The sequence below is a fragment of the Pseudophryne corroboree genome, chromosome 6, assembly GCF_028390025.1.
Source record: "Pseudophryne corroboree isolate aPseCor3 chromosome 6, aPseCor3.hap2, whole genome shotgun sequence".
NCBI classification, from domain to species: Eukaryota; Metazoa; Chordata; class Amphibia; order Anura; family Myobatrachidae; genus Pseudophryne; species Pseudophryne corroboree.
The window spans coordinates 141,914,412-141,932,746 of record NC_086449.1 but is presented as its reverse complement, the minus strand read 5'-3'; the positions used below and the strand labels follow the sequence as shown (position 1 = coordinate 141,932,746).

Sequence of the window (18,335 nt, the reverse complement as noted above, 5' to 3'; positions counted from 1 at the left end):
TTGCTTCTGGCTCTGTAAGGGGGACGGCGGCGCGGCTCCGGGACCGAACATCAAGGCTGGGCCTGCGGTCGATCCCTCTGGAGCTAATGGTGTCCAGTAGCCTAAGAAGCCCAATCCGGCTGCAAGCAGGCGAGTTCGCTTCTTCTCCCCTTAGTCCCTCGCTGCAGTGAGCCTGTTGCCAGCAGGTCTCACTGAAAAGAACAAATTCTAAGACTATAACTTTCTAAGAGCTCAGGAGAGCCCCTAGTGTGCATCCAACCTCGGCCGGGCACGAAATCTAACTGAGGCTTGGAGGAGGGTCATAGTGGGAGGAGCCAGTGCACACCAGGTAGTCTAAGATCTTTCTAGAGTGCCCAGCCTCCTTCGGAGCCCGCTATTCCCCATGGTCCTTACGGAGTTCCCAGCATCCACTAGGACGTTAGAGAAATAGAAAATACTGAAGGGTTCACAAACTTTCAAGCACCACTGTATATTTGTGTTCGTACTTGGTAAACCTTTTACATAACATAACTTGTGTTTTACAATCGGTGGCCATTTAGCATATAGGATAAGTTGGGCAATTTGTAATAAGCATTTAGATATTTCATTAAATACTTATTTTCAGTACAAGGGGGCAGATGTATTAAGCCTGGAGAAGGGATAACAACGTAATAAAGCAGTGATAAGTGCAAGGTGATGGCTGGTGCGTTATCACATTGCATTTATCACTACTTTATCCCTTCTCCAGGTTTATACATCTGCCCCAATGGGAGGCATCTATAAAAATGGTGCCCAGCTATAGTAATATTTTATGCATTTCTTAGTTTACAATGCTTAATTCAGAGATTAATTAGTGATGTCAGAAGTGGGCGTGGCTAACCAGCAATGCACTGTACTCTATTTCTAATATTAAAGAATTGCACGTGCTTAATATTATCTGAAGCAAAATATTGCCAGACACGGACATGAATGTAAGGTGTGTAATGTCAATTGGGTGTAGTTTTAAGTAAGTCAGTATGGATTGTTTTCCCCTCTATGTCTTACTGTCCATAAACTAAGACTATAAAACAGTTTTGCAATGCAATAAGGTTTTTTCATGTCTGACCTAAGACTCTATACACGATCCATCTCACACTGTTAATTGTTTTCTTCCTGATACTTGACATCTCTTTGATTATACTTTATTGTTGGTTTTTCGAATAAACCTTTCAAAACTGCATATAATACTTTTTATTTTTCTTGCGGCCCACACGAGACTTAGGGGTAAATTTACTAAGATGGGAGTTCTATTTAAGATGGGATGTTGCCCATAGCAACCAATCAGATTCAATTATCTTCTAGAAGGTGCTAGATAAATGAGAAGTAGAATTTGGTTGGTTGCTATGGGCAACATCCCATCTTAAACAGAACTCCCATCTTAGTAAATTTACCCCTTAGACCTTGATTATTCGGCCCAGTTGGCATTTTGAGTCTGAAATGCCTGCTCTAGATCCTTTATTTAAAATAATTTTGTAGGGAAATTTTGTGGCAGCCTTGACAGAAAAGAACCTAGATGTCCTTCCCTGTCCAGGAATCAGCCCAAATGCAAGTCCAATTGAGAATCTTTGGGCAACTGTAAAGAAAAAATAGGATTTTGGTACTTACCCGTAAATCCTTTTCTTTGAATCCATAGGGGGCACTGGAGTACTCTAGGGATATGGACGGTTCCACAGGAACTAGGCACTGAATAAATTAAAATTTGAGAGTACTTCCCCCCTCCATATCCCAGAGTACCTCAGTGTTTTTTTACTGAGCCGAACAGGAGCTATAGAGGTTAATGGAGAATTACATATAACAAACGGACAACAATAAAGTTGACACATAACGTTACTGACAACTATCAGTTGACACCAACCCGATAAACTTGCTAATTTGAACCAGTCGGTGAGAGTGTGTTACCATAAGATCCCCTGAACCTACCACAAGCCAGGTAAACTGCTCTGGGTGGGCGTCCAGTGCCCCCTATGGATTCAAAGAAAAGGATTTACCTGGTAAGTACCAAAATCCTATTTTCTTTTTCATCCACTAGGGGTCACTGTAGTACTCTAGGGACGTACCAAAGTTTCCCCCCCTGGGCGGGAGAGCTGTTTGGCACCTGTAACACTAGACGGCCAAAGCTAGATGCTGATGCCGCAAAAGTATCAAACCTGTAAAAGCGCACAAATATGTGCACTGAAGACCATGTAGCCGCACTGCAAAGCTGTGTCGTAAAACTCCACGACCAGCTGCCCATGACATTCCCGGAGAACGTGTGGAATGAGCGGTTACTGATGTAGGCGGCTGTAACCTAACATGAAGGTAAGCCTGACGTATGGTCAGTTTTATCCATCTGGATAAGGTCTGCTTAGAAGGTGGCCAACCCATCTTGGCCGCACCATAAAGAATAACAACGTATCCGTCTTAGGAACTGTAGACGTTCGGAATACATAAACGCGTAATGCGCGTACCACAACCAAAATTCCAGAATCTCCTGTTAACACAGGAACTACTATTGGATGATTGATGTGAAAAGAGGACCCTACTTTTGGCAGGAAAGCGGGATTCCTCTAAAGTTCCGCTCTGTCATTATGAAACACTAAATACGGTGGCTTGCATGACAAGGCACCCAAAACTGAAACCCGCCCTGCCGAAGCTAAGGCTAGGAGAGAAATTGTTTCCCAAGTGAAAAACTTTATATCCACTTGTTGTAAGGGTTCGAAACAAAAAGACTATAAGAAATCTAAAACCAGATTCAAGTCTCATGGCGCAGTAAGTGGAGTGAAATGGAGGCTGTACTTTGAGGACACCCTGCATAAAGGTGTGTACCGACGGCAATAGAGCCAATCTTCTTTGAAAATAAATTGACAACGCAGATATCTGCACCTTTAGTGTGGATAAACGCCGACCTCCATCTAACCCCATCAGTAGACATAACAAAAGACGGGATAACTTGAAAGATGATGACGTAAACTTCCGAACTTCACACCAACCTATATAGGCACGCCAAATTCTGTAATAATGAGCTGCCGTAACCGGCTTCCTAGCTCGTAACATGGTTGGTATAACTTATTCTGGAATGTCCTCTCTTTTAAGAGGGCTGTCTCAACAGCCAGTCCGTCAAACGCAGCCGCGCTAAATCGGAGAAAAAGAACGGACCCTGTTGTAACAGGTCCGGACGCAGTGGGAGCGGCCAAGGAACGTCCGCGAGTAGACCGCGGAGATCCGAAAACCAAGCTCTCCGAGGCCAATGAGGCGCCACTAGTATGACTGTGACGGACTCTCTTTTGATCCGTTTTAGCAACAGAGGGAGCAGCGGAAAACGGTGGAAACAGATACACGAGACTGTATGGCCACGTGATTGTGAGAGCATCCACCGCCACTGCCTTTGGATCTCTCGTTCTGGACACGTACTGGGGCGTTTGATAATTGTGGCGAGATGCCATCAGGTCCACTTGCGGGTAACCCTACTTCTGGACCAGCATGTGAAACACTTCTGGATTTAATGCACATCCTGGATAAAAATCCCGGCAGCTGAGGTAATCCGCCTCCCAGTTGTCCACTCCCGGAATGAATACTGCCGACAAAATCACCTCGGCCCAATTGAGGACTCGAGCTACTTCCCGCATTGCCATGCGGCTTTTCGTTCCTCCTTGTTTGTTGATTTATGCGACCACCGTCGCATTGTCTGACTGCACCTGAACAGCCTGAGCCTGCAGCATGTGCACTGCTTGTCGTAGCGCATTGTAAATGAACTACAGCTCCCCAACCTCTGAGACTCGCGTCCGCCGTGAGAATTATCCAATTCCAGGCGCCGAACCGTTTCCCTGCGGTTAGATTCCGTACTTTGAGCCACCAGAGTAGAGACACCCTGGCCCTTGGAGACCACCTCACCCTGCAGTGAATCTGCAGAAGCGAGCCCGACCATTGATTTTGGCATGCATTGCAGGCAGACACTGTACTCGTTAGGCCACAGCCAACCATTGCGAGCACATCCAGCTAAAAAGGACGTGAGTGAAGTCTTCCGAACTGAAGCGCTTCGAAAGCTGCCACCATTGTCTCTAATAGGCGAATGTACAAATGAACCGAGACTGTGCGAGGCTTGAGCACTAATTGTACCAGATGACGAATGACCTGTACTTCTGTTCGGGTAGGTAAATTCTTTGATTTACCGTATCGAGAATCATACCTAGGAATTGAAATCGTTGAGAAGGAATCATTCAGGAATTCGCGTAGACAATGGTAGGAAATCAGATTCCCCCCCCCCCCAGCCCCCACTTGGTCCGCGATCTATTCTCGTTTGGAACATAGCCAAAGTGGACGTTGTGCGCCACTAGCGAAGCTGAAACGCAAGAACCAACTGCCAACTTCACAGAAGCTGTAGGCAGCAAGAAGTGTAAGGTGGTCTTTATTTAGGGCCAACCTGAACTGGAGCGCCCTGCTACTACAGCCTTGTTACCTCAAATCCTTACGCAGGGCGAAGCAACAGCCCTACTGCTGTGTAGGGTACACTCCAATAGGTAGTTAAACGCCCAATAATTGCAATTGTCTGTCATTGGAAATTGTTCAGCCTTCGCTGAGAACCTGACGTACTGGCCTGGTGCTATGAGGGCTGGCGGCGAATCGACCGCAACAATCTAGCTGAAACAGTAAATTTTTCCCTCTCAGGCAGTACATGCGCCCGCATTCACCCCAAAGAGGACCGGTAAGGGTCTGTCTGTGCAGTCGAATTTGTCCGACACACTGTGCGACCGACTCTGCAGCGAAGCTGCTTGTTTGATTATGCATTAGACTTAGTGATCATGTACCCCGACCAGTAAGTACACCACGGAAGTAATCTGTGTATAAACCTGCATTATCGTGCATGTGGTTTCCAGCAATAGTGAATCTTCCTGTAGAGACATGCTGTCAAAAACAATTAATAAATTAAATTCCTAACAACCCCTCGCTCCCCCAGAGGCTGAGTGTTGTAGGGCAGCAACCTCCAGCAAAGACCCAGGAAGTAACGTTAAAAATGGTGTCCTACCATGTTTTTTTTTTTTTTATATATATTACACCTGTTAAACCAGGATCTGAACCAGTGTCCCTGCAATCACAATGTTCACTGTGGGCGGGAAGCCTAACCACTTGGCTACAGAGCCACCTGTAAAAATAATAAGCAAAGCTGCTGTTTAAACCTCAACTCTGGTGATGAAATGGTTGCTGTAGTGCCTTGCAATCCAGATGGTACCTGAACCCACAATCCCTGGTTTAGGAGGGCAGTGTCCTATCCATTAGGCAACTGGGGATCTGGGGAGGTGAGGCCTGAACCCACAAGGTTTGCAGTGCTCAACAGATACTGTTTAATAAGCACTGTGTGCCGACCAACTGCGCCACTGTAGTCTTGCTTATTGCAAAATCGATTTTTTTTTTTTATGTCAGCATATTATATATATATATATATATATATATATATATATATATATACACATATACAACAATGTATATTCACACATACTCAGACCTTATAAATATATATATATATTTCATATATGCATACATACATATATATATTATATACCCATATACATATATCCTGATTCAGAGGTATAATAATTCTTAGAAGTCTGAAACTCAATGTGACCACTCACAGGCTTAAAAACCTGAGAAGTCTGCTGCTTAACCGCAGCTTAGTTAATGGGTCTCCCAACACTGCTTAGCTTCCAAGATCAGATGAGATCGGGCGTATCCAATTGTGGTGTGGCTAAGTGAATTAAGCAAAGCTGCTGCATGTGAGCCTGAACTCACAATGCTTGCAGTGCTCCACAGATACTGTTTTATAAGCACCATGTGCTGACCAATTGTATAACACATCTTACTTTACAACAGTGAACAAAGCCAGTATTTGGCTGACCACAGCCATGATTCAGATTTGCAGTCTTTGGGATAATATCATTATAAACAGTTATGATAAAAATAATAAGAGAAGTGAGTGTAGATCCATGTAATACACTGTTACAGACATGGTAGGGAAACTGCTTTTTAGTCTTTGCTGGTGTCTTACTCATTATGCAGACAGACAATACAAAATACAACTTGCGCGACTCAGTAAATAGGACTAAGGTGTCTCTATAAATATATATCTGGCCAAGTGCAGTGCACGCCAGCAAAATGCCTGATCCCAAATTCCCCTTAACACCCCTGCGCCTTCAATGGAGGAGAGATGTAATACAGGAAATTCTGGAAATACAACAGGAAAAACAACAGGAAGCATGGTTAAATATGTCCTCATGCTCACAGTATAACACAAAGTGCAGACTTATAATTATGTAAGCAGATTTAATAAACATACTATGTTGCATTCAAACCTGCACATATAACATGTATCCTGTTTAACAAAGACTTAATAGCCTATTGTAATACATATGCAGCGCTGCTGTATTCTAGTAAACATACTTTCTTTTATCAACAAGAGTTGAACATGAGATTTTATCCAGTGACCCTGACATTTCTGTGTGCAGGGAACATCACTGTGGCAGCAAAGTTACTCACTAGGCTATGGAGCCTGCCTCTTACAAAAACTCTAATTTGTGTGCCCCCCCTGTGCTCCGTGTACCGTTCTCTATACACAGAGCCGGGCTAAGGTGGAGAGGGAGCCGGAAGCGGCATCGAGGGCCGGGGAGAGCGCTGCATAGAGCCGTGGAGCGGCCTATGCATAAATCAACGTGGCCGGCGCGGCTCAGAGCGGCGGGGGACACAGCATAAACAGCGGCGCTGGAAGCGGCGGCGGGCGGCTGAAGGCAGCGGCCACACACACACAGTATCCCACACAGCGGGGCGGCAGCGTGAGCTGACCGCCCCGTTCAACATACCTGGACCCTGTGGTGAGGGCTATGACGGGGCTTCTCTCTAAGTTCTGTCCAGCCTTTACAGCAGGTTTTAGTCCTGCATGTGGTAGTGAGGGAGCTCTTTCAGAGAGGACCGACACCCACAGCTGCTTCAGCAGCTTCCACTATCCCGGACCCTCGCCTTTCTGGAAGGGGGGAAGGGATGTGAAACATTGAAAAATCAAAAATAAATCCAATAATTGTGGAGAAACTCCACAGGCCTAGTTGCTCAGTGAGCACCGAAAAAACACTGAGGTACTCTGGGATATGGAGGGGGGAAGTACTCTCAAATTTTAATTTATTCAGTGCCTAGTTCCTGTGGAACCGTCCATATCCCTAGAGTACTCCAGTGACCCCTAGTGGATGAAAAAGAAAACTCAAAGAAGAAGACGATCACCACTACCAAGACTGGCCTCATAGAAGAGCTTATCAGAACATAGCATAGGGATGAAGACATTATGAGAAACACAAACTCTCATGAACAGCATGCCAACCATATGAAAATGATTATAAATAACAAAAGATATCATACAAAGTAATAGTTGTAAACAGTGTGTCAAAAGTTTTACAGAAAAAGTGTGAGTTGAGTGTATTAATTTGCACACCTCTGTATATTAAAGCTTGCACATGCAGTATACGTTTATTGCACAACGGTCCATTTTTTTCACAGAACTGCAAGAAACTCACTTATTTAGTGACACAGGATAGTGATGCCCAGTGTGATTAAACACTGCAGTGATACACTGTACAGGCCAATAATATATAACCCTGATTGTTCCTGCAGCAAGGAAATCATTATGTGCTATATGTAAGATAATGAATCTTATTACCGAGATGCATTTCCCAGGTTCCAGGCTCCACAATGAGGTCTCTGCATTTATTTTGTGAGTGAAGCTTCCATCCATGAGGACGCGCTCCCCTTGACTATCTCTCACTGCCACGCGGATACATGTGCTTCGCAGGTCCACCGTCACCTGGGGGAAGAACATCACCAAGCTGCTATTACACACTCCTTATAATTGACTATCTCCCTCATTCCCAATGTTCCACGGGCCAGTAGTTTAGCATTTTCTAAAGCCAGAAGGGTCCATGAGCAACAGCGTCTGCCATCTTGGACTATGGTATAAAAAAAACATCACATGACACCAGCAGTCATTCTGCTTCCAACAACACGGGACCTGTACTGCACATTAACATTGGTACTTTGCATCATGGGCAGCATGGCCAACGGGATCTGAATCAGGCCCTCTGTTAGCACTATTCTCTTGTGAGGAGTAGTGACAACATTCTGCTTAGCCTTTGACGACACCTCCATGGAGGAAAACCATGTGCCTCGCACTAATGATTACTGCGATTTGCTATATATTATTTTCCTATCGTGTAAAATGTAAATCATTTCAAATATACATGCATTTCTAATTGGTTATGGTGTTTGGTGAGTAGCAAACTGGAGGACAGGGTGTGTTTATACACTGCATGGAATGGAGTTAAATAGCAGCTTCCAGTTTGCAAAAGAATGTGTATTGATAAGTATTCTCAGTACCCCCTGAAGTATCTTTAACGCACCATATCCCACATTATCGTGTTCTCCATGCAGAACACAAGGGACACACACACAAAATAAGCCACTACAAATGAGCAGAAATACTCAATAAAACCTTTATTCATTTCTATAGTAAAATAAATTAGGATAGGCTTACAAAATTGAACCCTTGTAATTTTAGATAAATTCAGCTAACCACACCTTTTTCCATCAGACTAATACTAATATATGGACAAACTGACTTTTTTTAAAATTTATATTTGTCTCCACCCACCCCTCTCTCTTTCCTTCTTTTGTCCTCCACTCTCGCTCTCTTCCAGACACTGTCTCTTCACTCTCGTCCCCCTTTTCTCTCGATTCCACACCCTAGCACTTGCTCTCCATCTCTCCTTCTCCGTCCCCCATTCTCTTTATCACTGCCCTCTCACTCTCCCCTGTATATCACGGACATAGGTGGGAGGAGTCAAAGTTCACACCAGTTATTGTATGCCATTGTGATGACATCATTTTTTATCAGCAGTCGATTTTATTACATAGGTTGTAGACTAGTCTGTGTTTTAAATGTGTGTGGCAAATTGATGAACAGCCATGTAGTCAACACAATAGGCAGTATCTCTCTCCCCTCTTTTCCTTTTTACCACAAGACATTCTCCCACAATTTACTCTTACCATATGTATTGTATTATTTGGCTGTGCTTAAATATATAAAAATATGGGATTACATTTCTCTGATATTGGGAACTATAGTTGTATTCTGAAACAATGTCTCAATTGTATTAGCTTATACATAATCGAGACTGTTACATGATTATAGGTTGGGTAGTTGTATTAAATTACACAACACAAAGACATCAACAGTTACTAACTTCATTCTGTGTTACGTTTGCAAACCCTTGACACATCTCCCTCCTGTAAGACACGGCTGCTGTACTGTAGGAAATAATTCTGTGTGATTGTGCACAGCAATGATGTGTTTATTTGTAGATTGCTTTGGATTTGGAGGAATTGCATGAGTGGCTGTATAGAGGTGTAGTAACATAATAAAATGTGATTTCTCTTACATACTAGAGGATGCTGGGGTCCACATTAGTACCATGGGGTATAGACGGGTCCATTAGGAGCCATTGGCACTTTAAGAGTTTGAGAGTGTGGGCTGGCTCCTCCGTCTATGCCCCTCCTACTAGACTCACTTTAGAAAATGTGCCCGGAGGAGCCGGTCACAGATAGGGGAGCTCTCCAGAGTTTCTCTAGTAAAAGTTTTCTTAAGAGTTTATTATTTTACAGGGAGGCTGCTGGCAACAGCCTCCCTGCTTCGATTCATCAGTGCATTCGCCTTCTGGGGAAGATGGTGGACTCTTACGAAGCTCTACAGTACGGAAGGTTTCATGCTCAGCCCTTCCAACTGGATCTCCTGGACAAGTGGTCGGGATCTCATCTACACATGCACCAGAGTGTCTGTCTGGACCAGAGTCTGTCGCCGAAAGCCTAGATTTCACTCCTCTGGTGGCAGCAACTACCTCACCTTCTGGAAGGCTGCAGGTTCGGGATTCAAGACTGGATCCTTCTAACCATGGATGCAAGTCTCCGGGGCTGGGGCGCAGTCACTCAAGGGGAACCTTCCAAGGACCGTGGTCAAGCCTGGAATCCAGCCTTCCAATAAACATTCTGGAACTAAGAACCGTCTGCAACGGTCTTTTCCAAGCGGCCCATCTTCTGCAAGTTCGAGCCATTCAAGTGCAGTCGGACAATGTAACGACGGTGGCTTACATAAACCGTCAGGGCAGAACGAAGAGCAGAGCTGCAATGTCAGAGGTAACAAGAATCATCCTCTGGGCAGAAAAACACGCGTTGGCGTTTTCAGCAATCTTCATTCCGGGAGTAGACAACTGGGAAGCAGACTTCCTCAGCAGACACGATCTCCATCCAGGAGAGTGGGGACTCCATCCGGAGGTGTTTGCGGAGGTAACAGATCTTTGGGGTGTACCTCAAATAGACATGATGGCCTCTCGTCTCAAAAAGAAGCATTGGCGGTATTGTTCCAGGTCGAGGGACCCACAAGCCGTGGCGGTGGACGCCCTAGTGACTCTGTGGGTGTTCCAGTCGGTGTACGTGTTTCCTCCACTTCCACTCATTCCAAGAGTTCTAAAACTCATAAGCAGAACAAGAGTTCAGGCAATCCTCATTGCTCCGCACTGGCCAAGAGGGGCTTGGTACGCGGATCTTCTGGATCTACTGCTAGAAGAGCCGAGGCCTCTTCCTCTTCGGGAGCACCTGCTACAGCAGTGGCAGTTCGCTTATCAAGACTTAACATGGCTACGTTTGACGGCGTGGAGGTTGAACGCCAGATATTAGCTCGGAAGGGCATTCCGAACAATGTTATTCCTACCCTGATACAGGCTAGGACAGGAGTAACGTCTAAACATTACCATCGTATTTGGAAAAAATTTGTATCTTGGTGTGAGTCAAAGAAGTTTCCTACGGTGGAGTTTCAACTGGGACGGATTCTCCTCTTCCTGCAAGCAGGTGTGGATATGGGCCTGCATTTGGGATCCGTAAAGGTCCAGATTTCGCCCATATCCATTTTCTTCCAGAAACAGTTGGCTTCCCTCCCTGAGGATCAGACTTTTCTGAAAGGGGTTCTGCACATCCAGCCTCCCTTTGTGCCGCCTACGGTGCCCTGGGATCTTAACGTGGTGTTACAGTTCCTTCAGTCGGATTGGTTCAAGCCTCTACTGGAGGTTGAGGTCAAATTTCTCATGTGGAAGGCTGTCACTTTGTTGGCCTTAGCTTCTGCTAGACGTGTGTCGGAGTTGGGGGCTTTGTCTTGTAAGAGCCCCTACGTGATCTTCCATGAAGATAGAGCTGAGTTCCGGACACGTCAGCAGTCCCTTCCGAAGGTTGTGTCGGCATTTCATATCAACCAACCTATTGTGGTGCCAGTTGCTACTGACTCCTCAATTTCATCAAAGTCCTTGGAAGTTGTAAGGGCTCTGAAAATAAGATTTTACTTACCGGTAAATCTATTTCTCGTAGTCCGTAGTGGATGCTCGGAACTCCGTAAGGACCATGGGGAATGGACGGGCTCCGCAGGAGACAGGGCACTTTAAGAAAGAATTTGGATACTGGTGTGCTCTGGCTCCTCCCTCTATGTCCCTCCTCCAGACCTCAGTTAAAGAAACTGTGCCCGGAAGAGCTGACAGTACAAGGAAAGGATTTTGGAATCCAGGGCAAGACTCATACCAGCCACACCAATCACACCGTATAACTTGTGATAAACTTACCCAATTAACAGTATGAACAACAATAGAGCATCAGATCAACCCTGATGCAACTATAACATAACCCTTATGTAAGCAATAACTATATACAAGTATTGCAGAAGAAGTCCGCACTTGGGACGGGCGCCCAGCATCCACTACGGACTACGAGAAATAGATTTACCGGTAAGTAAAATCTTATTTTCTCTAACGTCCTAGTGGATGCTGGGAACTCCGTAAGGACCATGGGGATTATACCAAAGCTCCCAAACGGGCGGGAGAGTGCGGATGACTCTGCAGCACCGAATGAGCAAACACAAGGTCCTCCTCAGCCAGCGTATCAAACTTGTAGAACTTTGCAAAAGTGTTTGAACCCGACCAAGTAGCTGCTCGGCAAAGCTGTAATGCCGAGACCCCTCGGGCAGCCGCCCAAGAAGAGCCCACCTTCCTTGTGGAATGGGCTTTTACTGATTTTGGCAGCGGCAATCCAGCCGCAGAATGAGCCTGCTGAATCGTGTTACAGATCCAGCGAGCAATAGTTTGCTTTGAAGCAGGAGCACCCAGCTTGTTGGGTGCATACAGGATAAACAGCGACTCAGTTTTCCTGACTCTAGCCGTTCTGGCTACATAAACCTTCAAAGCCCTGACCACATCTAGTAACTTGGAATCCTCCAAGTTACGAGTAGCCACAGGCACCACAATAGGTTGGTTCATATGAAAAGATGACACCACTTTTGGCAGAAATTGCGGACGGCTCCGCAATTCCGCCCTGTCCATATGGAAAACCAGATAGGGGCTTTTATGTGACAAAGCCGCTAATTCTGACACACGCCTAGCTGAAGCCAAGGCTAATAGCATGACCACCTTCCACGTGAGAAATTTTAACTCCACGGTTTTAAGTTGCTCAAACCAGTGTGACTTCAGGAAACTCAACACCACGTTAAGATCCCAAGGTGCCACTGGAGGCACAAAAGGGGGCTGAATATGCAGCACTCCCTTTACAAACGTCTGAACTTCAGGAAGAGAAGCCAGTTCTTTTTGAAAGAAAATGGATAGGGCCGAAATCTGGACCTTAATGGAACCCAATTTTAGGCCCAAAGTCACTCCCGACTGTAGGAAGTGAAGGAAACGGCCCAGCTGGAATTCCTCCGTAGGGGCATTCCTGGCCTCACACCAAGCAACATATTTTCGCCACATACGGTGATAATGTTTAGCCGTCACGTCCTTCCTAGCCTTTATCAGCGTAGGAAAAACCTCATCCGGAATGCCTTTTTCTGCTAGGATCCGGCGTTCAACCGCCATGCCGTCAAACACAGCCGCGGTAAGTCTTGGAACAGACATGGCCCCTGTTGCAACAAGTCCTGTCTTAGAAGCAGAGGCCATGGGTCCTCTGTGAGCATTTCTTGCAGCTCTGGATACCAAGTACTTCTTGGCCAATCTGGAACAATGAGTATTGTTCTCACTCCTCTTCTTCTTATGATTCTCAGCACCTTGGCTATGAGAGGAAGAGGAGGAAATACATAGACCGACTGGAACACCCACGGTGTCACTAGTGCGTCTACAGCTATCGCCTGAGGGTCTCTTGACCTGGCGCAATACCTCTGTAGCATTTTGTTGAGGCGGGATGCCATCATGTCTACTTGTGGCAGTTCCCACCGACTTGCAATCTGCGTGAAGACTTCTTGATGAAGTCCCCACTCTCCCGGGTGGAGGTCGTGCCTGCTGAGGAAGTCTGCTTCCCAGTTGTCCACTCCCGGAATGAACACTGCTGACAGTGCACTTACGTGATTCTCCGCCCAGCGAAGAATTCTGGTGGCTTCCGCCATCGCCACCCTGCTCCTTGTGCCGCCTTGGCGGTTTACATGAGCCACTGCGGTGATGTTGTCTGACTGAATCAGCACCGATCGGTCGCGAAGCAGGGTCTCCGCTTGACGTAGGGCGTTGTATATTGCCCTTAGTTCCAGGATGTTGATGTGAAGGCAAGTCTCCTGACTTGACCACAGACCTTGGAAATGTCTTCACTGTGTGACTGCTCCCCATCCTCGGAGGCTTGCATCCGTGGTCACCAGGACCCAGTCCTGAATGCCGAATCTGCGGCCCTCGAGAAGGTGAGCACTCTGCAGCCACCACAGGAGAGACACCCTGGCCCTGGGGAATAGGGTGATCAGCCGATGCATTTGTAGATGTGATCCGGACCACTTGTCCAACAGATCCCATTGAAAAGTCCTCGCATGGAACTTGCCGAAGGGAATGGCCTCGTATGATGCCACCATCTTTCCCAGGACTCGCGTGCAGTGATGCACCGACACCTGTTTTGGTTTTAATAGGTCTCTGACCAGAATCATGAGCTCCTGAGCCTTCTCCATCGGGAGATAAACCCTCTTCTAGCCTGTGTCCAGAATCATGCCCAGGAAGGGCAGACGAGTCGTAGGAATCAACTGCGACTTTGGAATATTTAGAATCCAGCCGTGCTGTTGTAACACTTCCCGAGAGCGTGCCACGCTGATCAGCAACTGCTCTCTGGACCTCGCCTTTATGAGGAGATCGTCCAAGTATGGGATAATTGTGACTCCTTGCCGTCGCAGGAGCACCATCATTTCCGCCATTACCTTGGTAAATATTCTCGGTGCCGTGGAGAGACCAAACAGCAACGTCTGGAATTGGTAATGACAATCCTGTACCACAAATCTGAGGTACTCCTGATGAGGTGGATAAATGGGGACATGAAGGTAAGCATCCTTTATGTCCAGAGACACCATAAAATCCCCCCCTTCCAGGCTTGCGATGACCGCTCTGAGCGATTCCATCTTGAACTTGAACCTTTTCAGGTATATGTTCAGGGATTTTAAGTTCAATATGGGTCTGACCGAACCGTCCGGTTTCGGTACCACAAACATGGTCGAATAGTAACCCCTTCCCTGTTGAAGGAGGGGAACCTTTACCACCACCTGCTGAAGATACAATTTGTGAATTGCAGCTAACACTATTTCCCTCTCTAAGGGGGAAGCTGGCAGGGCCGATTTGAGGTAACGGTGAGGGGTCATCTCTTCAAATTCCAGCTTGTATCCCTGAGACACAATCTCTATAGCCCAGGGATCCACCTGGGAGTGAACCCACTTGTGGCTGAAATTTCGGAGACGCGCCCCCACCGGGCCTAGCTCCGCCTGTGGAGCCCCAGCGTCATGCGGTGGATTTAGTGGAAGCCGGGGAGGACTTCTGTTCCTGGGAAGTAGCTGTATTGTGCAGCTTCTTTCCTCTACCCCTGCCTCTGGCAAGAAAGGATGCACCTCGGACTTCCTTGCCTTTTTGTGACCGAAAGGACTGCATTTGGGAATACGGTGCTTTCTTAGGTTGTGAGGGAACATATGGCAAAAAATTTGACTTTCCAGCCGTAGCTGTGGAGACCAGGTCCGAGAGACCCTCCCCAAACAACTCCTCACCCTTGTAAGGTAAAACCTCCATGTGCCTTTTTGAGTCGGCATCTCCTGTCCATTGCCGAGTCCACAGGACCCTTCTGGCAGAAATCGACATTGCATTTATTCTAGAGCCCAGTAGGCTAATGTCTCTTTGAGCATCTCTCATATATAGGACAGCGTCTTTTATATGCCCCAGGGTCAGTAATATAGTCTCCTTGTCCAAGGTATCAAGTTCCTCAGATAAGGTATCTGTCCATGCTGCTACAGCACTACACATCCAGGTCGACGCAATCGCCGGCCTTAGTAAGGTACCTAAATGTGTATAAATGGACTTCAGGATACCCTCCTGCTTTCTATCCGCAGCATCTTTTAGGGTGGCCGTATCCTGTGACGGCAGGGCTACCCTCTTGGATAAGCGTGTTAACGCTTTGTCTACCCTAGGGGAGGATTCCCAGCGTAACCTGTCCGTTGGCGGGAAAGGATACGCCATAAGCATCCGTTTGGAAATCTGCAGTTTTCTATCTGGAGATTCCCAAGCCTTTTCACATAACTCATTTAACTCATGTGAAGGGGGAAAGGTCACCTCTTGCCTTTTTTCCCCATACATATAAACCCTCTTGTCAGGGACTGGGGTTTCCTCTGTGAAGTGCAACACATCTTTCATTGCTATAATCATGTAACGGATGGCTTTAGCCATTTTAGGCTGTAACTTTGCATCATCGCCATCGACACTGGAGTCAGAATCCGTGTCGATATCTGTGTCAACAATTTGGGATAGTGGGCGCTTCCGAGACCCTGACGGCCTCTGCGACATAGGATCAGGCATGGGCTGAGACCCCGGCTGTCCCAAGGCTTCAGCTTTATCCAACCTTTTATGCAAGGAAGTAACATTATTATTTAAAACCTTCCACATATCCATCCAATCGGGTGTCGGCGCCGTCGGCGGCGACCCCACATTCATTTGTTCCCGCTCTGTTTCCACATAGCCTTCCTTGTCAAACATGCCGACACAAGCGTACCGACACACCACACACACAGGGGATGCTCTATTTGAAGACTGTTCCCCCACAAGGCCTTTTGGAGAGACAGAGAGAGAGAGTATGCCAGCACACACCCCAGCGCTATATGTCCCAGGAATCACACAGTAACTTAGTGTTAACCCAGTAGCTGCTGTATATACTGTTTTTGCGCCAAATTTATGTGCCCCCCCTCTCTTTTTACCCTCTTCTACCGTGATTCTGCAGGGGAGCTTCCGCTCAGCGGAGCTGTGGAGAGAAAATGGCGCTGGTGAGTGCTGAGGAAGAAGCCCCGCCCCCTCAGCGGCGGGCTTCTGTCCCGCGTTTCTGTGTAAAAATATGGCGGGGGCCCATGCATATATACAGTGCCCAACTGTATATATGCCCACTTTTGCCAAGAGGTCTCTAATTGCTGCCCAGGGCGCCCCCCCCCTGCGCCCTGCACCCTACAGTGACCGGAGTATGTGGGTTTAATGCGGGAGCAATGGCGCACAGCTGCAGTGCTGTGCGCTACCTCATATGAAGACTGGAGTCTTCTGCCGCCGATTTCGAAGTCTTCTTGCTTCTGTCACCAGCTTCTGTCTTCCGGCTCTGCGAGGGGGACGGCGGCGCGGCTCCGGGATCGGACGACCAAGGGTGCGATCCTGTGTACGATCCCTCTGGAGCTAATGGTGTCCAGTAGCCTAAGAAGCAGGACCTATCTTCAGTGAGTAGGGCTGCTTCTCTCCCCTCAGTCCCACGTAGCAGAGAGTCTGTTGCCAGCAGATCTCTCTGAAAATAAAAAAAAACCTAACAAAATACTTTCTTTTTAGCAAGCTCAGGAGAGCTCACTAAGTAGCACCCAGCTCGTCCGGGCACAGATTCAAACTGAGGTCTGGAGGAGGGACATAGAGGGAGGAGCCAGAGCACACCAGTATCCAAATTCTTTCTTAAAGTGCCCTGTCTCCTGCAGAGCCCGTCTATTCCCCATGGTCCTTACGGAGTTCCCAGCATCCACTAGGACGTTAGAGAAAATAAGATTTTAAACCTACCGGTAAATCTTTTTCTCGTAGTCCGTAGAGGATGCTGGGACTCCGTAAGGACCATGGGGATAGACGGGCTCCGCAGGAGACATGGGCACTTTAAGAAAGACTTTGACTCTGGGAGTGCACTGGCTCCTCCCTCTATGCCCCTCCTCCAGACCTCAGTTAGAGAAACTGTGCCCAGAAGAGACGGACAGTACAAGGAAAGGATTTTTGTAATATAAGGGCAAGATTCATACCAGCCACACCAATCACACCGTATAACTTGTGATAAATTACCCAGTTAACAGTATGAAAAACAACATAGCATCAGTCCAAGACCGATGAAACTATAACATAACCCTTATGTAAGCAATAACTATATACAAGTCTTGCAGAAGTAGTCCGCACTTGGGATGGGCGCCCAGCATCCTCTACGGACTACGAGAAAAAGATTTACCGGTAGGTTTAAAATCTTATTTTCTCTAACGTCCTAGAGGATGCTGGGACTCCGTAAGGACCATGGGGATTATACCAAAGCTCCCAAACGGGCGGGAGAGTGCGGATGACTCTGCAGCACCGATTGAGCAAACAGGAGGTCCTCCTCAGCCAGGGTATCAAACTTACAGAACTTTGCAAAGGTGTTTGACCCCGACCAAGTAGCAGCTCGACACAGCTGTAGTGCAGAGACCCCTCGGGCAGCCGTCCAAGACGAGCCCACCTTCCTAGTGGAATGGGCTTTAACCGATTTCAGTAACGGCAATCCTGCTGTAGAATGCGCCTGCTGAATCGTGTTACAGATCCAGCGAGCAATAGTCTGCTTTGAAGCAGGGCCGCCAACTTTGTTGGCTGTATACAGGACAAACAGTGCTTCTGTTTTTCTGATCCTAGCCGTTCTGGCCACATAAATTTTCAAAGCCCTGACCACATCAAGGGATTCGGAATCCTCCAAGTCACGTGTAGCCACAGGCACGACAATAGGTTGGTTCATATGAAATGATGAGACCACCTTAGGTAGGAATTGAGGACGGGTCCGCAATTCCGCTCTATCCATATGGAAAACCAGATAGGGGCTTTTATGTGATAAAGCCGCCAATTCCGACACTCGCCTAGCCGAAGCCAAGGCTAACAACATGACCACCTTCCAGGTGAGATATTTCAACTCCACTGTCTTAAGTGGTTTAAACCAATGTGACTTAAGGAAACTTAACACCACGTCAAGGTCCCAAGGCGCCACCGGAG

General features: G+C 47.0%; 1 protein-coding gene across 2 annotated transcripts in view; it reads right to left on the bottom strand.

The window, feature by feature from the left end:
• Positions 1 to 18,335, bottom strand: part of NUDCD3 (NudC domain containing 3) — a 104,387-nt gene that overhangs the window by 44,881 nt on the left and 41,171 nt on the right. For both annotated transcript variants that reach the window (XM_063931927.1, XM_063931926.1), the window contains exon 5: positions 7,691 to 7,834. In XM_063931927.1, the coding sequence (XP_063787997.1) occupies positions 7,691 to 7,834 (144 nt within the window). The remainder of the gene's footprint in view (positions 1 to 7,690; positions 7,835 to 18,335) is intronic.